Source organism: Meriones unguiculatus, chromosome 1 (genome assembly GCF_030254825.1).
Source record: "Meriones unguiculatus strain TT.TT164.6M chromosome 1, Bangor_MerUng_6.1, whole genome shotgun sequence".
Taxonomy (NCBI): Eukaryota; Metazoa; Chordata; class Mammalia; order Rodentia; family Muridae; genus Meriones; species Meriones unguiculatus.
This window is the reverse complement of record NC_083349.1, coordinates 111,077,477-111,098,833: the sequence shown is the minus strand read 5'-3', so window position 1 is coordinate 111,098,833 and position 21,357 is coordinate 111,077,477. Positions and strand designations below refer to the sequence as shown.

The 21,357-nt window shown below is 39.0% G+C and overlaps 1 protein-coding gene and 1 non-coding gene across 11 annotated transcripts in view; one reads left to right on the top strand and one right to left on the bottom strand.

Moving 5' to 3' along the window:
* Fam228b (family with sequence similarity 228 member B) overlaps nt 1-21,357 on the top strand; it is a 29,662-nt gene that overhangs the window by 8,110 nt on the left and 195 nt on the right. For 2 of the 10 annotated variants that reach the window (XM_060365379.1, XM_021644971.2), the window contains 6 exons: nt 2,269-2,349; nt 9,077-9,164; nt 9,252-9,408; nt 11,767-11,874; nt 16,376-16,490; nt 20,124-20,391. In XM_060365379.1, the coding sequence (XP_060221362.1) occupies nt 2,269-2,349; nt 9,077-9,164; nt 9,252-9,408; nt 11,767-11,874; nt 16,376-16,490; nt 20,124-20,234 (660 nt within the window). In that variant the 3' untranslated portion in view covers nt 20,235-20,391. Of the gene's footprint in view, nt 1-2,268; nt 2,350-9,076; nt 9,165-9,251; nt 9,409-11,766; nt 11,875-16,375; nt 16,491-20,123; nt 20,392-21,357 lie in introns of those variants that run through there. The other 8 variants (XM_060365376.1, XM_060365386.1, XR_009585052.1 and 5 more) reach the window with 8 other exon arrangements.
* Nucleotides 7,776-7,882, bottom strand: LOC132651162 (U6 spliceosomal RNA). Its single transcript, XR_009589008.1, has one exon. It is a non-coding gene; the product is annotated as a U6 spliceosomal RNA (small nuclear RNA).

Here is a 21,357-nt window from a genome sequence, read left to right as displayed (position 1 = left end):
GTAAGCTCCCATGGGCCGAGGTTAGTTCACTCTGTAGGTCTTCTTGTGGTGTCCTTGACCCATCCTGCTCCCTCTATCCTTCCTCCCACTCTGCCACAGCACTCCCTGAACTCCACCTATTGTTGGCTGTGAGTCTCTGCATTTGTTTCTATCAGCTTCTGGATGAGGCCTCTCAGAAGACAGTTATGCTAGCCTCCTGTCTGCAAGCATAGCATCATTAATAGTGACGGGTTGGCCCTCTCTTGGGCCAGGCTTGGTTGCCCTTCTCAATGTCTGCTCCATCTTTATCACCCTTCTTATATAGGCAGGACAAAGTTTTTGGGTTGAAGGTTTTATAGGTGGTTTCGTGTCCCCTTCCCTCCACTGGAAGTCCCACCTGGCAACAGGAGGTGATGTCCATAGGCTCCATAACCCCCACTCCTAGGAGTAAGCTAGGAATATACCCATAGACTCCTGGGAGCCTCCACCTCCCAAAGGTATAACCACACCCAATGATTTCCATTCTCTCTCCCAGTCCTCCCTCCTCTCTCTAAATCTGACCCCCACCCCCATTTTCCTTCCCATCCCCTTTCTCCATCTACTTCAGATGTCTATTTTATTTTTCCTTCTGAGTGATATTCAAGCGTCCTCCCTTGGGCCTGCCTTTTTCCTTAGCTTCTTTGGTTCTGTGGATTGTAGCATGTTTATTCTGTACTTTGTGGCTAATATCTACTTATAAGTGAGTACATACCATGCATGTCTTTCTGGATCTCGCTTACCTTACTCAGGATGATCTTTTCTAGTTCCATCCATTTTGTTTTTAATAGCTGAGTAGTATTCCATTGTGTAAATGTACTACATTTTATTTATCCATTCTTTAGTTGAAGGACATATAGGTTTATTTCCAATTTCTGACTATTACAAATAAGACTGTTTGAACATAGTTGAGCAAGTGTCCTTGAGGTATGGCAGAGCATCTTTTGGGTATATGTCCAGGAGTGGTATAGTTGGGTCTTGAGGTAGAACTTTCCCCAATTTTCTGAGAAAACACCAGGTTGATTTTCAAAGTTTGTACACTCACCAGCAATGTAGAAGTGCTCCTTTGCTTCACATCCTTGCCAGCATGTGCTGTCACTTGAGTTTTTGATCTTGGCCATTCTGATGGGTATAAGATAGAGTCTCAGAGTCATTTTGATTTTCATTTTCCTGATGACTAAGGATGTTAAACATTTCTTTAAGTGCTTCTTAGCCATTAGAGATTTCTCAGTTGAGAATTTTGTTTAGCTCAGTACCCCATTTTTTAATTGGGCTGTTTGGTTTGTTGGTGTTTAATTTCTTCAGTTTGTTATATATTTTGGATACTATCCCTCTGTCAGATATAGGGTTGGTAAAGATCTTTTCCCATTTTTTTTTAGGCTGCTGTTTTGCTCTATTGTTGGTGTCCTTTGCTTTACAGAAGCTTTTCAGTTTCATGTTCCATTTATTAACTGTTGATCTTAGTGCCTGAACTCTTGGTGTTCTCTTCAGGAAGTTGTCTCCTGTACCAATGTGTTCAAGACTCTTCCCTACTTTTTTTTTCTAACAGATTTAGTGTATCCGGTTTTATGTTGAGGTCTTTGATCTACTTGGACTTGAGTTTTGTGCAGGATAATAGATATGGATCTATTTGCATTCTTCTACATGCAAACAGCCACTAAGGCCAGCACCATTGGTTGAAGATGCTTTCTTTTTTCCATTGTATAGTTTTGGCTTCTTTGTAAAAGATCAAGTGTTTGTAGGTGTGTGGGTTTATTTCTGGGTCTTCGGTTTGATTCCATTGATCAACTTGTCTGTTTTTATACTAATACCATATGGTTTTTTATTTCTTTGTAGTACAGCTTGAAATCAGGAATGGTGATACCTCCAGAGGTTCTTTTATTGGACAGGATTGTTCTAGTTACCCTAGGTTTTTTTTTTTAATTTCTGTATGATTTTGAGCATTGCTCTTTCAAGTTCTGTAAAGAATTGTATCGATAATTTGATGGGAATTATATTGTAGTAGAATAGCTGCTCTCTGTTGGTGCCGTATTTCTATGACACTGAGATATCTTATGCATGAAGGGATGACATTGATGCATTGATGCTGTTTTGAAGCACAAGACTAGAACTGTATGGGTCTGGAACTGTATCAATTCCAGGTTTATCCTTTATAACTGAGGGGTACAGAGTGCAAACTATCTAACTTTTGAGTTCTGTCCTCAAAATTAATTCTGTACCTCTTTCTTATGTGTTTTATTTCCTTTTTAATAGGGAAATGCATTTATAAAGCATTATGATCCAAAAGAATATGATCCATTTTATATGTACAAAGAAGACCCCGATTTTCTGAAGGTAGGTTTCTTAATGTGATGGTATGTGTCTAGCTATTCTGTGTAGCCTTAACATATACATTGCCTGACCTTTAGTGATTCATTAAAGTTTAGTGGCATTGTTAGAGTGGTTTTCTATCTTTATATTTTAGAAAGAAGTAAATAACCCAAAGGTTAATAAGTTAATCTCCAGAAAGCATGAAAATGCTGTGTAATGACTGAATAATAGGAAATATTTAAACATTTTAAAAACTTTAAAATTTGTTGCAATAGAAATATATTTTTGTTTTGTTTTATTTGTTTGTTAGTTTGCATGTGTTTTGGGACAGGGTCTCTTTATGTAGTGTTGGCTGTCCTGGAACTCACTATGTAGACCAGGCTGACTTGACAGAGATCTACTTGCCTCTGCCTCCGTAGTGTTTGATTAAAGACATGTACCACCACACCCAGTATGATACATTCTTATAATAAATGAAAAACCTGATTTAAAAAAATATTTTAAAATACTAAAAATCTAATTACCCAAAACTAACTCATTAGTAATTTTTATAACTTTCTGTATGTATTTATTTTTTTAAACTAAGTTTGTGTTAAGCAAATGTTTGCTTTTCTTTCTTTGTATTAAGCATATGTTTTCCCACTGAGCTATACCCTTAGCTCAGCCCTATGGTCTGTTAAGGAAATTAATCTCTATTGCTGCTGTGTAAGTTAATTCAAGATTAGACATTAAAGCACAGATAGATTATTTGTCAAAGTTAACCTGTGAACAGCAGAGCATAAACGAGTCTCTAGTTATTTAGCACAACTTGCTCTGCTGTCCTTTTCCCATAGACTTGAGTATTGCCCAAATGATTTTTTGATACTTATCTCTGTAGCTAGGCTTTATTTTCCCTTAGTGGTAATAGAAGTAGAATTAGTAAGTTCACATTACCAAACTGTCTGCACGATAGGGTGTATGCACTGATACCATCAACAGAGTACTTTTTAAAAATATTTTGTTAATAGTGGATATTATAAAATAAAGAAACTTTCCAATAAAACTATCTTGGGTCATAAGACACTTTTAATCTGCTGACAGTTTTACACTGTTCCACTTTCCTCTGAATTTGTGTTTGTGTGTGTGTGTGCACATATATACATGTTCATGTACTATAGACCCTATTTGTATAGGTGAGAACTAGAGTTTAAAGTCTTAAACATACCATATAGTAACATAGAGATAGAACTGTGATTTGAAACTGGATTTTTTGATATTCTATTTGTCCATTTCTGCTGCTTTAACAAAAAGCAAAAAGTTATTGCCCATGATTCTGAAAGCTAGTCTGATAGCTTAAATGAGAATGGTCCCATAGACTCATATTTGAATATTTGGTCCTAATTTGGTGGAACTGTTTGGGAAGGATTAGAAAGTGTGGCGGGCGTTGTTGGAGGAGTTGTGTCAGTGGGGATGGACTTGAAGTTTCAGAAGATTTAGTGCTGTTCTCAATGTGCTCTCTGCTTTGTGGTTATGGATTAAGATGTGAGCTCTCAGCTGCTGCTCTAGCCACATACCTCTGTGCCCTTAATCTGCCATCATAAACTCTAAACCCCTGGAACTGTATGCCCAGTTAGACTCTTTCTTTTCTAAATTGCCTTGGTCATGGTGTTTTATCACACTAATAGAAAAATAACCAAGAAATCTAGGAAGTATAAGATGAGGAAGTCAACCACACTCAGTGTCTAGTGGGAACCCATTCTTAAAGGATGGCAATTTCTGTATGTCTTCACATGATATAAGGTATAAACAAACCTCTTTCAGGAGGCTCCAGCCATTTGATGTAATCACCTCCTAAGAGCCCTCTTCTTTATGACAGTGTACTGGTGATGAGTTATCAACAGATGAACTAAGTGAGGGACACAGACATTCAGACTGTACTTTATACTGAATTCTGTATTTCCATATTTCCTTTTTAAAGGAATCTGAATACTTGGAATTTTAGCAGCTATTTTTAGATTGATCTCTGTGGACATAGAATCCCCAAAGCTCTTTTAGGGGATCCATTAAGGTCAGCTGTTTCCATAATAGTGTGAAGTATTTGCCTTTCCTATTGTGATGAAATTTGCACTGATGGGTCAAAAGCCATGGGAGGAAAACTGTTCCCACTATAGGATAATATGTCCCAGCACTAGATTATGCTTACAGTAAGTAGTATGTTGTCATACACAGTAAAAATGAATGTAATTTTATTCATCCTTGAAAAAGCAGCTAAAATTTTGATACATGGAAACTACATTGTTGTATTTTTCTTATATATTTTGAAACAAATTTCATATATGGTCAGCTGAACTGTTGCTCTTGCATTTTAAAAAACAGACAAAAATTGGTGTTATAGTTTGTCATATGTTATCTGGAAATCCGTAGTGAGATAGCTAAATAGGGCTCATTAACATCTGCATTTTCTTGCATATTTATTACTTTCTGAAATTTGTATTATTATTATTGTGTGTATGTGTATACATGTCATGCTGTATGTGGAGTTAAGAGCACAACTTTGGGAGTGAGTTTTCTCCTTTTATCAGTGGATTCCAGGGATCAAACTCAGGCTATTGGGCTTGGGTGGCAAGTACTGTTACTTCTGAGCCATCTTGCTGGCTTCACTTATCACTTTTAAAGAGAATACTTTAAATCTACTTTCAGCAATTTTAAGTAATAAAAAGCATTAATGTTAACTATAGTTACCGTATTGCACAGTAAATTTTTATTTTCGATGTGTTTTTTAAATTTTATATATTTGTGTGCACGTGAGTGCCCACAGAAGCCAGAAGAAGGTGTTAGCTCCTTGGAAGCTGGAGTTACAGGCTGTTAGGAGCTGCCTAACATGAGTGCTAGAGTCTGAACTCAGGACTTCTGGAAGGAAAATAGGTGCTTTGAACTGCTGCTAAGCCAACGCTCCATCCCACCCGTTTTTTGAGACAGGGTCTCACTCTATTATCCTGGTTGGCTCCTGAAGCTCTCTGTAGACCATGCTAACCTGGGATTCACAGAGCTCAATCTGCTCCTGTCAGAAGTATCACATTCAGCACGATCTGAAAGAAAATTTAGGGTTACATTCAAATAACTAATTTATTAATGATGTTTACATATGGGTGTGGTTTTGCTTGCCTCTAATTCTAACTCCTCTGGCTGACCAGGAGGATCCACAAATTGAAGTCTAGCCTGGGCAACTTAGAGATACCCTAAAATAAAAAAGAGAGACTAGTTGGTAAAATGTTTACTCCTCTGGCTGACCAGGAGGATCCACAAATTGAAGTCTAGCCTGGGCAACTTAGAGATACCCTAAAATAAAAAAGAGAGACTTAGTTGGTAAAATGTTTGCTGCTCAAACATTTGGACCTGAGTTCAGTTTCTAGCATTCTTATAAAAAGCTGGACATGATGATGTGCACTCCCAGAGGTCACTCCCAGAGACAGATCTCTGAGGTTCACTGGTCAGCTAGTCCAGCTTAATCAGTGGGCTTCAGGTTCTTATGAGAGATCTGGGATCAGAAAGTAAGGTGGATGACTCCTGAGGAATGACACCCAACATTGACCTCTGGTTTCTACATGCATGTCATCTATACACCCACCTATATGTGGGTTTTTTTTAATTACAAATTAAAAGGGATGGGTTTGTAATTCAGTGGTAGAACACTTAATCAGCATGTGTAAGGCCCTTTGTCCAATTCCCACCATTACAACTATGCCATCAAGGAATTTTATAATTTTTGAGAGGCATCTTATTAGAACTAATGTGAGTGTGCATGTTTCCAAATCATGGAGGTATCTACAATTAATCCAAACCAACATATATAAATCGTGTGTGTGTGTGTGTGTGTGTGTGTGTGTGTTTTATAGTAGATCCTGAAAAGAGTACCCGAAGCCTTCTAACCCAACTCCTGGTTGGGACAGATTCAAAGTCACACTAGTCATTCTTGTGGCCTTGCGATGCTGTGGCTCAAATGCTGGTCATCTTTGTGACTCCATGCCCTCAAGCCCAGGCCCTTGCTCAGGTTCTATCGAGGCCTCAGATGAGAGAAACTAGGGGACACTCCCTGAGACTGGGCTTCTAATGTGCTCTTTATACATATGCTAGCTCCTTAAAGACCTTGCTTTGAGTCGCTGCAGTACAAAATACTGTTTTTATTCTCACTTCTGGCTTTCTAAATAGAGATATCCATTGTTACTCATCTTTCCTACTTTGACCTCCATTGTGTAGAAAATGGTTCATTTTGCTCTTAGTAATAGGGCTGCCAATGGTCCAGAGACAGCCTAGGTCAATCAGAATGAACCCATTTTCTCTCCTGGCATGGGAAGGACCTGAGTTTTAGAAGTGCAGAAAATTGATTCTTTCAAATCAGTATCTAATGTGTAGCTCTACTTAAGAATTGTTCAACTTAGAGATGGGCATGTGGGCACATTCACAAGAACATCCTGGGATACATCTCAAGAAATAAAGCAAATCAACAACAGCGTCAAAATTGGGCTGGAGGGATGCCTACATGTTCAAGATCACTTGCTGCACATTCAAAGGATCGGAGTTTGATTCCCACACCAGGTGGTTTATAACTGGAGTTCCTGGGGATCCACGGCTTTCTTCTAGCTACCAAGGGACCACCTTCCCCCAACATGATGTATGTACACAGACACACATATAAATAAAACATAAAAATCAATCTTAGAAAATTTCATTAAATCATATTCTTTCAGCATACAAAACTGTCTTAATATTTGATGAATAAAAGCACTTCTCTGTGATGAAATGAAGTATGGCTACCTAAATTGAGAACAAAACAGGCTAGCTTTCTTCTTTTTCACAAGACACCATTTTTACCTGATAGAATGGCTTACAAACGGTGGTTATTATATTTTGGTTGGTTGGCAGACAATTTTGGAAAATGGGTGAAGTGATAATGGCAGTAATACAAATACACATTTTAAAAAAGCTTATCCACAGTGATCTGAAAAGGCTGTTAAAATGCTTCCTTCCAAATGTGTATGTTGTGTGCATTTTCGTCTTGTTCAAGTACAGCAAATCAAAGCAGACTGTATGCAGAAATAGGCACAAAAATTAGTTGGTTTATTTTAAGCAACACATTAAAGAATGTTATAAAAATGTAAAACAGCAGTGCTTTTCTAACTAATTTTTTGTTTAGAAAATACAGTTTTTAGATAGAAGATATTTCAAATATGATAGGATTATTAATTGTTTTAAATTAATAAAAGAGATTTCTTAGTCAATTTCAAATATAAATGTGTATCTAATATCAGCATATCTAAATGATATGGATGCAAGTTCTTTGGAGCTATTAATAAGTCTTTATTGTTTGTTTCTTACACATGGAAAAATATGTAATACAGAACGTGGCATGGTGGCATACACTTGAATTCCAGGCCACCCTGGGCTACATGAGTCCCTGTTTCAACCAAACCAGACATGTAAAATGCTACATGATTTTCTGTGTCCTCCTTACACAGGGGCCATGGTAGTATTTTCTGTATTGTTCCAGTTTTAGTATATGTGTTGCCAAAGTGAGCACGAACTAAAAACTTAGTCTTTATTATATATCCCCAAAAGTAAACATTTAGTAGACATAGGGAAATGTGACATGGTTGTTGATTAAACTTTAGATGTTATTACTCTCTTTAGAATTTAAAAGTTTTTGTTTTCATTTGTCAAAAAGTCATAGACAAATAATGAAGATGATAGCGCTGTTTTTGTCTTTTTACAGCAAGTTAATGTTTGCTCATCCTGTAAGTAGCACTCTATAACTTGTGTAAAAGCAAAATTATAGAAAGCAGTCTGCTCACTGTTCAGTTTGAATAGTCATGTTCTGTTTCTGTGTTACAGTTACCAAGAAAATAAGTCTAATCATGACTGGAAAGACATTTCACAGGAGCAGGAGCAGACTAGAATATGACTGTGACAGATTCCAAATGCTGTTGACTTGTGTTGAATTTTTATTTTAGTAATATTGGCTAGCAAAAGACAGTCCTTTAATGCTTTACAGATAATATGCATGTTAAATATCATGCTAAGTTTTATATACTTATTATGTTGCTGATTATGTTAGGATGAAGATGAACATACATATATATGTTTCCATTTATTAAAGAAAAGTGGATTTTTAAATTTAAGAAAAGTGGATTTTTAAATTTAAGAGAGTTTTTGAAGACTAAACCCAAACTTTGAAATAATAGCTAACCTTGCTTTGGGCTGGGTAGATAGTTTAGTTAATAAATACCTACTTGCAGAAGCACAGGACCTAACTGCGGGTCCCTAACACCTTGTGAAAGACAGAAATCATATCATAAATCTGTAAGCCCTAGAACTCATTGGCCATCCAGTCTAGTCAAAACAGTGATCTTCGGGTTCAGGGAGAGGTAGAGGAAGGCAGCTGACATCAACCTCCGGGCTCTGCAGACCGGTACACATGTAGGCATCTGCACACATACACACATACACCCACATTAACATGAACATGTGCATAACCCCTCCCCATACACAGCTAACCTTTCCTCTGGCTATATGACCTGTATGACCTCATAGGAGAAGTGTCAGAGTGCCCCCCTTCTCTTTGTAATGTGTTAATAAATACATAAAGCAGGTATAGAGTTTATAGGTCCCATATTCTTAACTCTTCTGACATAAGAACACACATGGGTGCTTAGGATGAACTGCATGTTAATACTCAGACCTGCAGTCCAGTCCTCAAAGAATTCTTCTTTTGTAGGTTGTCATGCCACCATTTCGTGACCCTTTGAAAAAGGCACAATATGACAAGGATGATGAAAAAAGAACTCTTCTTCAGTGTGAAACTGGTACTTAATTCTTAGATAGTTTCCTAGCCCATAAGCAATGGCAGTTGCGTTTGAGCATGCTGATTTAGGATACTAATTTTCTTGCAGGCAAAATCTACACAATGAAAGAATTTAAAGAGATTGAGACGGTTCAGTTGAATTCCAGATTCCCAAGTATTTCTAATTCAAGGCAACGTATAACTCCAAATGAATGGCTTAGAGTGCCCTTGAAATATATAGAAAGTGAATTTTGTAAAAGGAGCAGGTAATACGTGATGTAATGGAAGGTGTGATCTTCTTAGACTTGGAAAATTCTTTCTTGAGACAGTGATATATTTCAGTGATGATTTTTAAAATGAAGTCTACTGTAATTCTTGGTTCCTCTGGATGTGATATTTTTCTTGGATAGTGTCAAGATTCTCCAGTTTCGGTTTTCATCAGGTACACTATTGAGGTATCTAAGCTTATTTTATTTTTTTCCTCTTAGAGTCCTCTAACATTTTTATTTTTTGTCATTATACATCGCTCATTAGTTTTGGGGAAAACTAGCCCATTATCATTTCAAACATTTCTTATGGACCATTCTATCTGCTTTTAATTTCTGAGACCCTGTATATGTGTAACCATGGGTAACATCCACAGTTCTGTCAGTCTTTGATATTAGTTGACTTTACCCGTTTTTTCATGTTTTGGTTAGATGATTTCTACTGAGCTTTCTACAAGTTTACTGAATCTCCTTGTTGTGTGTTGTCTACTGATGAACTCATCAAACAAACCATCTGTGATGTCACACTATTTAGCACTTCCATTTGATTTTTTAATGGTTTTTACCTTTTTTGAAATTCTTCATCTTGTAGTGCACAATGTCCATTTTTCAACCAGATTTTTCAAAAGCCAAACTAGTTACTTTATATTTCCAATCAAATAGATCCAATATTAGGATTATTTCTAAATTTGGTTCAGTCTGGTTCTGTTGATTCCTTTATATCTTGGCTAGGCATTTTATTTTACCTATTGTTGTATGCCTTATGATTTTATAATTTTAAAGATTTGTTTATTTTTATGTGTATGGGTGTTTTGCCTGTATGTCTGTTTAAATAGTACGTGTGTCCCTGATGCCTGCAGAAGTCAGAAGAGGGTATTGGATCCTCTGAGACTGGAGTTAAATGTGGGTGCTAGGCATTGACCCAGGTCTTCTGGAAGTACAGCCACTGTTCCTAGCTGCTCAACCATCTCTCTGGCCAAGTGTTGTTTGTTTGTTTGTTTTTTGAGACATGTTTCCACTATGCCATGGGCTGTCCTGGAATTCCCTATGTACGTCAGGTTGGCCTCAAACTCAACTCTAAAGATCTTCCTGCCTTTGCTTCTGAGTGCTGGGTTTAAAGGCCTGCACCAGTACACCTGACTTTATTTTAGATTTTTTAAATTGAATATCAGACATTTGGAATGGAAAAATAGTAAAGATTCAGTATTTTTCTGTTGAAACTGGCATGCCTCTTTTGCCACACATTAGCATTGGGAGATTTGATTTATTAGTCAGAAGCTGATCTAACTTTGGGTATTATTATAGTTGTTGCCTTTAGCACTCTACAAACCTTGAAAACAGAGACTTATTTTATTTATGTTTGTCTGGATGAAAGCATGCCATGCGTATGCAGCTCACAGAAGCCAGAAAAAGGTGTCAGATCCCGTAGGGCTGACGTTTCAGGCAGTTTTGAGCTGCCCATGTGGATGCTGGGAATTGAAGTTGGGTCCTCTGGAAGAGCAGCTAGTTCTTTGTATGGCTGATTCATCTCTCCAGACCCCTGAAGAGTTTTTTTTTTTCCAGAAAGATGTTTTTGTTTTACTTATGTGTACATGTGTGAACCTGAGTGTGGGTGTGTGAACATACATGCAGGTTCCTGAAGAGTGCAGAAGAGAGTATGGGCATCCTAGTGCTGGAGTTATGAGGTGATTGTGAGCTGTCAGAGTGGTGCTGGGAACCAAATTCAAAGTCCCTCAGAAAAGCAGATTTAGCAATTTAGCCATTTCTCCAGCCCTTCTTCTTTTAAAGTAGGAATGTTGTGTGGGGGTCTCAGGATGATGGTAAAAGAATAAAATAAAAAGATTGATGTGATAAAAGAAAAGATTTATATAGTTTCACGACTTGGGAGGACCAGAAAGAAAGTCAGAGAAAATTCAGAGTTGCACCATGTATACTGAATGCAGGGCCTCATGCTTGTTGGGCAAGTGCTCTAATGCTGAACCAGGTTTCCAGCCCAGTGTTCTAAGAGATATTATCATATGTGTTGATTACCTAAGGCTGCCATACTTGTGGCAGTCCTCCCACCTCTGCCTCCAAAGGGCTGGGAACACAGGCCTGCTCTAGCACATCTGGCTTTATGACATTTTTATATTAGAGTATACCCTCCCGGTATATAGAGGAAGAATTTCAACTTTGCCTAACTAACTAATCTTGGTTTTCAGACAATAGCACGTCAGTCTCCATCATTAAGAAGGTACAGCAGTGTCAAGTAATGGTATTTTGGACCATATTTTTGGCAGTTTGTTTCTAACAATAATTAATGCTTAAATGCAGATGAGCATTGTTTTGCAAATCCTGACACATGTTCTCTTGATAAAGGTTGAAAGTGAAGATGAATTTTAATGCTAGTAGTTTTGATTTGGACCCGTTGAAAAGTGTACCTCATATTCTGGAAAACCAGAGGAAAAAAAAGACAGTCAGTTACAAGTAAGCCTGCTATTTTTTATTTTTATTTTATTTTTTTGTATTAATTACAGTTTATTCGTTTTGTATCCCAGCGGAGCCCCCTCCCTCATTTTCTCCCAATCCCATCCTTCCTCATCTCCTCCATGCTCTTCTCCAAGTCCACTATTTTTAAAAATTGCTCTCCTTTCATTTAAGATGCTTAGCTGTGTTGCCTTCCCCTACCATTCTTTCAGATCGCTTGAGTAAGTGGCAAGGCCACACCACCATTCAGGGTAACTTTTCTTCAGTTTTTATGGTTTAAAGGAATAAATAGCACAAAGGCAGAAAGTACAAAAATGGGGCTGGGGGAAATGGTTGACAACTTGTACAAAAGTTATGAGAGTTTTAGTTTGAGTTTTAGTTTGGTAGGTAGTAGTAAAAAAGTACTGTACCAAAGGTGAGAAGGTACAGCAGAGGAGTAGTTCAGAGGACTATGCACGCAATGTGGAAAATCAGTTATCTAGGTATTGAGTTAAAAATGAGAGATTTCATACATAGAAAGAACTGCATGTGGTAGTATACACTTGTATTCCCAGTACTTGGGAAGCTGAAACAGGAAGATCTCGGGTACAGCCTGGGCTATATAGCAAGATCATGTGTAAGAATCTTGGGGATAGAGATTTCTCTACATAACTGTAGAGAAAAGTAACTTAACTATACTCTGATTATAAATAGTATGATCCCTCATCATTGTTAGGGAGACTATAAAATAGTGCAGAAACTTGGGAAACAGTTTGTCAGTTTCCCAAAATGGTAAACACTAAGTTACCAAGTGACCTAGAAGTTCTACTGATTTTATTTGGGCAGTGTGTGTGTGTGTGTGTGTGAGAAAGAGAGAGAGAGAGAGAGAGAGAGAGAGAGAGAGAGAGAGAGAGAGAAGAGAGTTTTCTCACTACGTAGCCTTGGCTAACCTGGGACTCACTCTGTATATCTACCTGCCTCTGCCCCTTGAGTACTGGGATTAAAGGCCTACACCACTATCCCCAGCCTACTGCTAGGTTTAAGTGAAAACATAGACCCATCTGCAGGCTACTGTAAGTGTATTCATAGCAGCATTATTCACAAAAACTGGAAACTCAAATGTTTATCAGCTAATGATAGATAAACCCAGTGTTGTGTACTTATATGATACATTATTTGGCCATTAAAAAGAAGTACTGTGTACACCATGGATGAACTTCAAAACCATCACACTCAGTAGAAGCTAGTCGTCAAAGCCCACATATTATGTGATTATTTCATATGAATGTTGAGAAAAGGAAAAACTCTTATAGGGACAAAGCTTACCTAGGGCTGGGAGTGAGAGTGGGATAGAAATGTTCTACAGTTATACTGTGCTGATGATTGCACAAATCCAAGTATCCTAAATGCATCACTTTAATTACTGATCAGAATTAAAATAAAAAACCAGCAAGGTAGAACAGAAGAGAGCTCCTTTTTATGGGATGCTGGCCTGTAATTCTGTTCCTAAAGGTGCTGAACTTAGCTGCAGCCGCTTTCTTTTACTTTTCCTTAATAAGCTCAGAAAGTGTTAATTAAATACACTGTGGCAGGAGCTGGTGGGCTATTGGAGACGCTTGATGTTGACATGAGTAATCGTCTCATAGGCATTGGAGCGATTTAAAGTAAAAACAGATTGAACTGTGTGCAGTGGTATGCGCCTGTGATCCAACTGCATTGGAGGCTGAATCCTGGAGTTTGAGACCAGCTTCCTATCTCAGAAAAAACAAAAACAAAAACAACCACTGTGTAGAAACAGATAACGTTAGGGATAAAGCTGGCCATTGTGGCCTTATCAGCGTTTTGGTTGTACAGCTTAATAATCTGATATTTTGTTCATTGGATAGGGGCTGGGAATGAGGAATTAAAAAAATGTTGAAACTAGGTCCTGTTTACTTGTGCATTAGGGTTGAAAGAAGCCAATTCCTCCATAATCCCTAAGTGCCACACTTTCTAACAGAGTGAATATGTTTGAGTAAGATTTTAGCTAGCTAGCATCTTAAAAATAATATTCCAGGCCAGGCAGTGTTGGTGTACTCCTTTATTCCAGCACTCAGGAGGCAGAAGCAGGAGGCTCTCTGAGTTCTGAGTTTGAGGTCAGCCTGGTATATAGAATGAGTTCCAGGACAGCCGGGACTACCCAGAGCAATCCTGTCTCAAAAACCAACCAAACAAAAATTAATAATATTCCATTTAAATTACATTTACTTATGCATTTATTGAGAGATACGAAGGGAGGGAAATCAAGAAGAAGGAATGGAAGGAGAAGGAGATGAGGGAGGGAGGGAAGAATGAGAATGAGCATGCCAGTGTGTACCATAGCACACAGGTAGAAGTCAAAGGAAACTGCCTAATTTAGTTTTCTCTTTCCACCATGTATGTCCCATGGTCAAACTCAAGCCATTAGAGTTGTCAGCAAGTGTTCTTACCTACCGAGCTATCTCGCTGACCCAGAAATCAACATCTTAATTGTAATTTCTATCAATGACACAAAAAGTGGTGGTGTGCTCATTTTTACACTCTATTTTATTTGGGGTTCTTTAAAGCTCCTCCTTTTCAGCCTCCCAACCCTAGGTAGGAGAGAGGAGGTTAGTGGGGTAACCTCTCCTACCTTAGTAAAGGAGGTGCAGACCCCTTTACTTCTCCCTGCTGTTTAGGGTCAGTGGGTTCTTTTAGGGCTGTACCAATTCTTCAACAGCAGAAGCAGCCAGCAGTCTCCTCCAAGCTGTTGCATAAAAATGATTCTCTGTCTGTCTCTAAGACACCACACTGTCCTCTCTGGTCTCCTCAAGTTGCCACTTGCCACACACCACACTTTCTTTTTCTGGGCCCTCATATTTATATCCCACAGAGTTCTAGGCCATACCCCTCTCCATGCTGCACGAGGCAGGCCATTACTAGCTGGCAAACACCACGCCCCACAGGAGGCAATTATCAACTGTGGACAAACTAAAGCCCAAATGAAAACCCCACACTTAGGATTAAAACAAAAACATTTATATGACGTAACTGAGCTTTTAAAGAAACCAAAACTTTCTTTACAAAGGGTGGATTTGTTTTCATAAACCTCAGTATGACCCAGATTAAGAATATTGCTTTTCTTGGTTTAATGTCGCATTCTCCCTCACACCTGCTCCTTTTTCAGGGTTCACTTTCAGACAGTATGTGTTTTCCACTGCTCTGGTTTTCAGATATTGGGGATTTGTTTGTTTGCTTTGTTTGATTTATTTTTTATTTTTTATTTTTTTTGGGGGGGTGGTCATCACTGTTGTTTTTTAAGAAAGAACTTCAAGTCAGGTGGATGGGGAGGATTAGAAAGGACTTAGGTGAGGGGAAATATGATCAAAATAAATTTTAAAATGGTTCTCAATAATAAAAATATAATATAATAAAAATTTAAAAATAAAAAAAGAATATTGCTTTTTTGAGTGCTTAGGGACTTCTGTTTTAGACTAGAGGCTTATGTCTGCCACCTTCCCCTAGAAAAGGAGTAAGACTAGCTTCTATGAGTGAGAGAAGTAACCCATTGGTGGCAACAGGTGTGGATAAGGTAGGTATCATGTAAATTTGTGGGAGATATAAAATTAACATTTGCCCCAAACTGGACTGTTGTCAACAAACCCCAAAATGACTTATTCTAGTTCATGTTAATGAGTAAAATGGATTTATTAGAGGTTACTTATGGAGCAGTAAGTATGGACAGCTCCATTCTGCCCTCTCTCCATCCAGTCACTAACTCCCTTTACCAGCCCCTGTTCTGTGTATGACTTTTAAGTATAAAATAGAACTCATGTAACACTGGGTTTAGAATACAAGCTAGTATTAAAGCAGCATAAGAGGCTTGGACAGTAGGAGGCACAGATTCTGGGAAGATGCATTCATGTGTGCTCCATCCTCCTTCTTAGGGACTGTGTTCTTGGCAGATACTGTACAGACATGGGGGATGGCTTGTTTAGTGCTGCCAGGCATGAAGAAGAGCTAAACAGCAGCTTGCTGCAGACAGGGTCACTCTGGCCAGGTTTTGGAGGACCAGTGTCACTACAGCAGGCATATTTTACATCAAGTTAGACCTTCTCAGGGACAGCAAATGTACAACTCTGAAGGGGCTTGTTCAGGACAAAGGACCATCATTTAGCTGTTTAAGTACGTAGCACAGAGGTTTCAGACAAAAATAATGCTAGAGAAAGGTGACTTTTTTGTTTTCATAAAGTGTAAATTCATACAGACTTCATAAACTTCAAATTTTTTTTTTTCCGGAGACAGGGTTTCTCTGTGTAGCCTTGGCTGTCCTGGACTCACTTTGTAGATCAGGCTGGCCTCAAACTCACAGAGATCCTCCTGCCTCTGCCTCTGCCTCTGTGAGTGCTGGGATTACAGGTGTGTGCCACCATGCCTGGCTATAAACTTTGGTTTTTAAATAAAAATACTAAGTTCTTTTACTGAGTTAAATATTAAAAGGATGTCTCCTGGTTCTTCGCTACAGAGAAAAAGGACTCTCCTCTCTGGACATTGAAGCGCCGTGCCTCCAGGAGGGAAAGAACCCAAGCTCCAAAGTGATCAACTGTGAAGGTCACCATTCTGCAAATCTAGGCCAGGAGGTAGAATGAGATGGGGATCAGTTGAGAACTGATCAGGACTACAGTCCTGTCTTGTGATATCCAGGGCAGCGTTGCTGACATCTCAGTCTAAGCTTCTTGACATGGCAGGCTTCTTAGAAGAGAGGCGACAATGGAGCACCTCTCCAGTGGGTGAGAGAGTAGAAGAAACTGAGACAGGTGTCCTTATTCAGAGCCAGTGGAGTGTCCTTGCAGTTTGGTGGAGCCATAATGGACATGCCCAATAGTGGGTTTCCAAGCTGTCTAGGATTTCCTTGGCGCTTGATTGACATTCAATCTTTATACCATCTCTATCCTCTTTCTCCCATTTACCTATAGCCAAGCCAAGCCCCTCAAATGGTTTCTTTTAATTCAATCAAGAGTTAGTTTCCAAAAGGACCAATACTAAAAGTAGTAAACTTTAAGAAGGAAAGTAATAGCTTCCAAATGTCAAGTGTTTATAGAGACTTCTCATCCCAAGGTAGCTATGGTATTGTGGTGGTCATTTGCGAGACCTTGTCTGACACCCAATCCCACATATTTAGGTATGGAGGGTACTTTTACACTTCAGTTTTCCTTCCCATTTCTGCATTCTATGGAGACAGCCTCTCTGTGTGTGTCTCTCTCTCTGTCTCTTTTTCTGTCTCTCTCTCTTGGTTTTTCAAGACATGGTTTCTCTGTGTAGCATTGGCTGTTGTAGACTCACTTTGTAGACTAGGCTGGCCTCAAACTCCCAGAGATCTGCCTGCCTCTGTCTCCTGAGTGATGGGATTACAGGAATGTGCCATTGCACCTACCTGGAGACAGTCTCTTTTAGGAGTGGCTTGACCCCTAAAAAATGTTTGTTTTTTTTAATCTACTCATAAATGCTTATTAAACTGTCAGCACTGTGTTTTGCCTTCCTTTCCTGCCATGTTTTAGCATTTTTCCATATGGTTGCTTACTTTGTTCCCCTACATTTTAATACATTTTTTTCTGAGTCAGGCAGTATATAAGAGACTGGAGCCATAGTAGTGAACAAAACGGGTAAATCTCTGCTCTTGTAGAGCTTACGTTTTGATTGTAAAGATAGAAAACAATCAAAATAAATGCCTAGCAGGTAAATTAATGAGGCGAGGAGAAGAAAACAGATAAGGGGCAGCAAGAAAGGGGATGGATAAGGGCACTGTTTTAAATGCAGAAATCAGGAAAGGCTTCTTGGAAGAGATGACATTGGACAAGGCCTTAGAAACTGAGGGTGGGCCAGGAAGAGTTTTAGGGGAAGAGTATCCAGGAAGAAAGGTGGGTGCACATAGCAGATTGAGGTACAATAAGGTTGACAAGAGGGACCTGTAGAGGAGGTAGATGCCCACTCATATAGAAGCCATTCAAAAGCTTTGAGTAGGGAAACATATATAAATAACTTTTGGGGGTAGTTTTTATTTTGTTCTTCCCACCCCTCTTTCTTTAAAATTGGTTGTTGTCTAATTTCTTAGAGGCAGGGTATGATAGCTTCATGTGGCCTATGCTGGTCTTGAACTCTTTATGTAGCCAAGAAATTCTTCTTCTTTCTGCCTCCACCTTCCAAGTGCAAGGATTGCAGGTGTACACCACTATACCTGGCAAAATAATGTTATAAAATGAAGAATATGGCTGCTTTCTAGCCAGTTCTACGCAAGCCAGAACAGAAGCTGGGACTATAACTGTCAGGCCAGGCCAGTGGGGCAGGAACATAATGACCTGAGGCCTAGAATGGCAGTGTGGTCATAGGGACCTGAGGAGTTTGCAAGCTAACAGAGGGTATTGACATGAGAAATGAGTGAAAGCAAGGAACCAAAGACAACTATGTTCTTGAGATTTTTGTCCTGAGGGGTCTGGATGGATGACTCACGACTATAGAAATTTGAGTGGAACTCAGGGTGAGCTTAGGGAAGAAGCGCAAAAATAAAGATAATGCTTCCTGGGGCTGAATTAAAGATACCTTTTACTATCACAACACACATTTATAGGGTATGATTATTAAGCAATGTAGTTGTTTTTTTTTTCTCTAGCTGTTCATTTAAACATGTTGTGGGGCTTGGGATGTAGTCTACTTTAAAGCACTTACCTGGCATGTGCAAAGTTCAGTCTCCTGCATCTCAAAAAAAGACACATGAACAAGTAAGCAATACACATGCTCTATTAAGGACAGTTCTCCAGTGCTCAGTATTCTCAAATGCTAAGTGCTTCTGATGGTAAACGGTCTCACTTCAGCAGTTAATGTGTCCAGGTACTATAATGATCAACAAGTCAGTGTCGTTGGGTGGGTACTGCAGTTCTTGTTATAACTAAAGAGAGTGAGGTGACATCTCTCTTTCCTCATTTTTCTTCATTCATTTTTGATCTCAGTGTCTTAACACTGTGATTCTTCATCTTTTTAGAGTCTTGGTAGGAGGAAGGAAATCTGTGTAGTAGGGCAGGAAGCCCCTTAGCCCAGCGTGGCACATGTTAAAAGCAGGCTCTTTTTTCCTCTCATCTGCACTAAGAGAAAACTCTTAGAGCTGGGAGATCTCACCATGACTTCCTTCCAGTTAATTTCTTAATGTCGCTGCCTCTAAGCCTCTACTGGAACTTCCATTGCTTTCATCTAGTGATCAGGCTTCTCCAGATATGTAACTTAGATTCATTTTCTAATCATCTGATATGTTGACACAGGTGATGCTAGGGACTGTTGAACCTTTAGGTTAAGGTGTGTGTGTGTGTGTGTGTGTGTGTGTGTGTGTGTGTTATTTTTCTGAGACAGGGAAAGGTCTCATGTAACTTGGGCTGGTTTCAAAGTCACTATCTAGCCAAGGATGAACGTGAATTTCGGATCTTTTTGTTCCCAATTCCTGAATGCTTCCCGCATGCTCAGCTTATGCAGTGGTGGGGAGCAGACTCCGGGCCTTTTCTTAAGCCACTTCAAGCCTGGAAGAGGGAGTTTGGGACTCCTCCATTCACTTTTAGTGGTGTTCAAGGGAAGGGATCCAGAAAACACATTTTTCAAGAAAAAAAAATCCTTTTCTTTCATTAACTCTCTTACTTTTTTTAAAAAAAAACTGGTATGGATGTGTTTATTGTTTGGCTGGTTGGTTTTTGAGACAGGGTCTTACTGTGATGCTTTTCCTAGCCTTAGAACTTGATGTACAGACCAAGCTGGCCTCAGATTCAAAGACTGCCTCTAGAATGGTAGGATTAAAGGAAGATCACACACACACACACACACACACACGTTCTTGATTGTTTTGTAAATCCTGTAAGACTCACCTTCACAAATACAGAATATAACATTTAGTCCCTAAAAATATACTGTGTTTTGTAGTAATAATAGTCACCTACATTTAGCTTTTAACTTAATCTCCCATGGAACAGTGAAGTAGGCAGGTGGATTAGTCTGGAGGTCACAGGAGATACCAGGTTGGACATCATATTTGAATCATCCTGATAACGTTATTTGAAGTCATGAGATAACCTGAGAATGAATGTCAAAAAGGGCAGAGGGCTAGCTTTTGTGAGTGGAGTCAGCTATGGCCAGAGTGGCTTCAGAGGATTGGCTCCCCTTAGCAGGGAACTTTCTGCTCCTGTAAGCCCTTTATCCCTATGGCACACTGAACTCTTTTCTTTTGCCACTTTCAAAAGGTTATGACAGCTACACATCCTGATTCTTCATCCGTGCAAGGGTCCGCCAAGGGTAGGCGACGTTACCTGCTGGCAGCCATCCTTCTGAGAGGGACCAAGGAGGACACTTAACAATCATTCTGTTCTTTCCTGCAATAAACTTCATTTAATTTTGAGTTCAGTGTCTGTGATGATTAAGAAATGACAACACCTTTCCCCAGAAATATATTTACCTCTGAAGTTAAAAACTGTCTTGGAAGGATCCAATAAAAATGGTGAATTCACTGAATGCCTGTCTCAATTCACTTGGTTTGTGGCTAAGTTATTCTTTCTGCTCTCTCACCATTGAAATTAAGCTTTAAGAGGCCAGACATGGTGACACATGACTGTAATCCCAGCACTGGGAGGCAGAGACAGGTGGATCTCTGTGAGTTCAAGGCCAGCCTGGTCTACAAAGAGAGTCCAGAACAGCTAGGACTCTGTTACACAGAGAAACCCTGTCCCTTTACAAAATAAAAACCAATAAAAAATGAGCTTTAAGAGATCAGTTGTACTGTCTCAATCCATATTTATTATCTGCCTTATTCTAGCAGTACAATTCTCCAGTCTTTTAGAATCTTGCCTCCAATCTGCACATGGTTCCAGGTAAAAAATTAAAAATTTAAAAATATATTATGGGAAACTTCAGAAAAGCATATACAAATAGAGATCCAGTTTCAATAATGACAGTTTGTCTTGCTTTATCTATTGCCATAGCTAGTTTTCAACCACAATTGAATGTGGAAGCAGTAAGATATATTTCCAAAGATTGCCTTCCCAGATGGTGGGGAGTTAGACCCCATTTCTTTCCCTGTCCTTAGGAGTAGCAATTCCAAATACTTCACAAGTCCTTTGAAAGCCTGAACCTGGTTTTGCATGCTTGTAATTTTCCCCTCTGGAAGCTGATGCAGGAGGATCCCAAGTTCTAGGCCAGCCTCTGGGTTCATAGAGAAGCTTAAGATGAAATATGAAAGGTTTTTGGACAACTGCCACACAATGCGATACTGTTACATTATATATTTTACAATACTTAATATTTGTGAGGTGTTTGATTTGCTAGCGTGACACGTTAAATACATTTGTGTTCATAATTTTTATTATTTTTTATATGAATAGCTACTAACATTATAAGCTTCAACCAGAAATTCTGACATCCCACTACACCGAACAAGCTGAGGAGAATCGCCCCCGGGAAGGCAAGGTGAAAGGCTAAGTT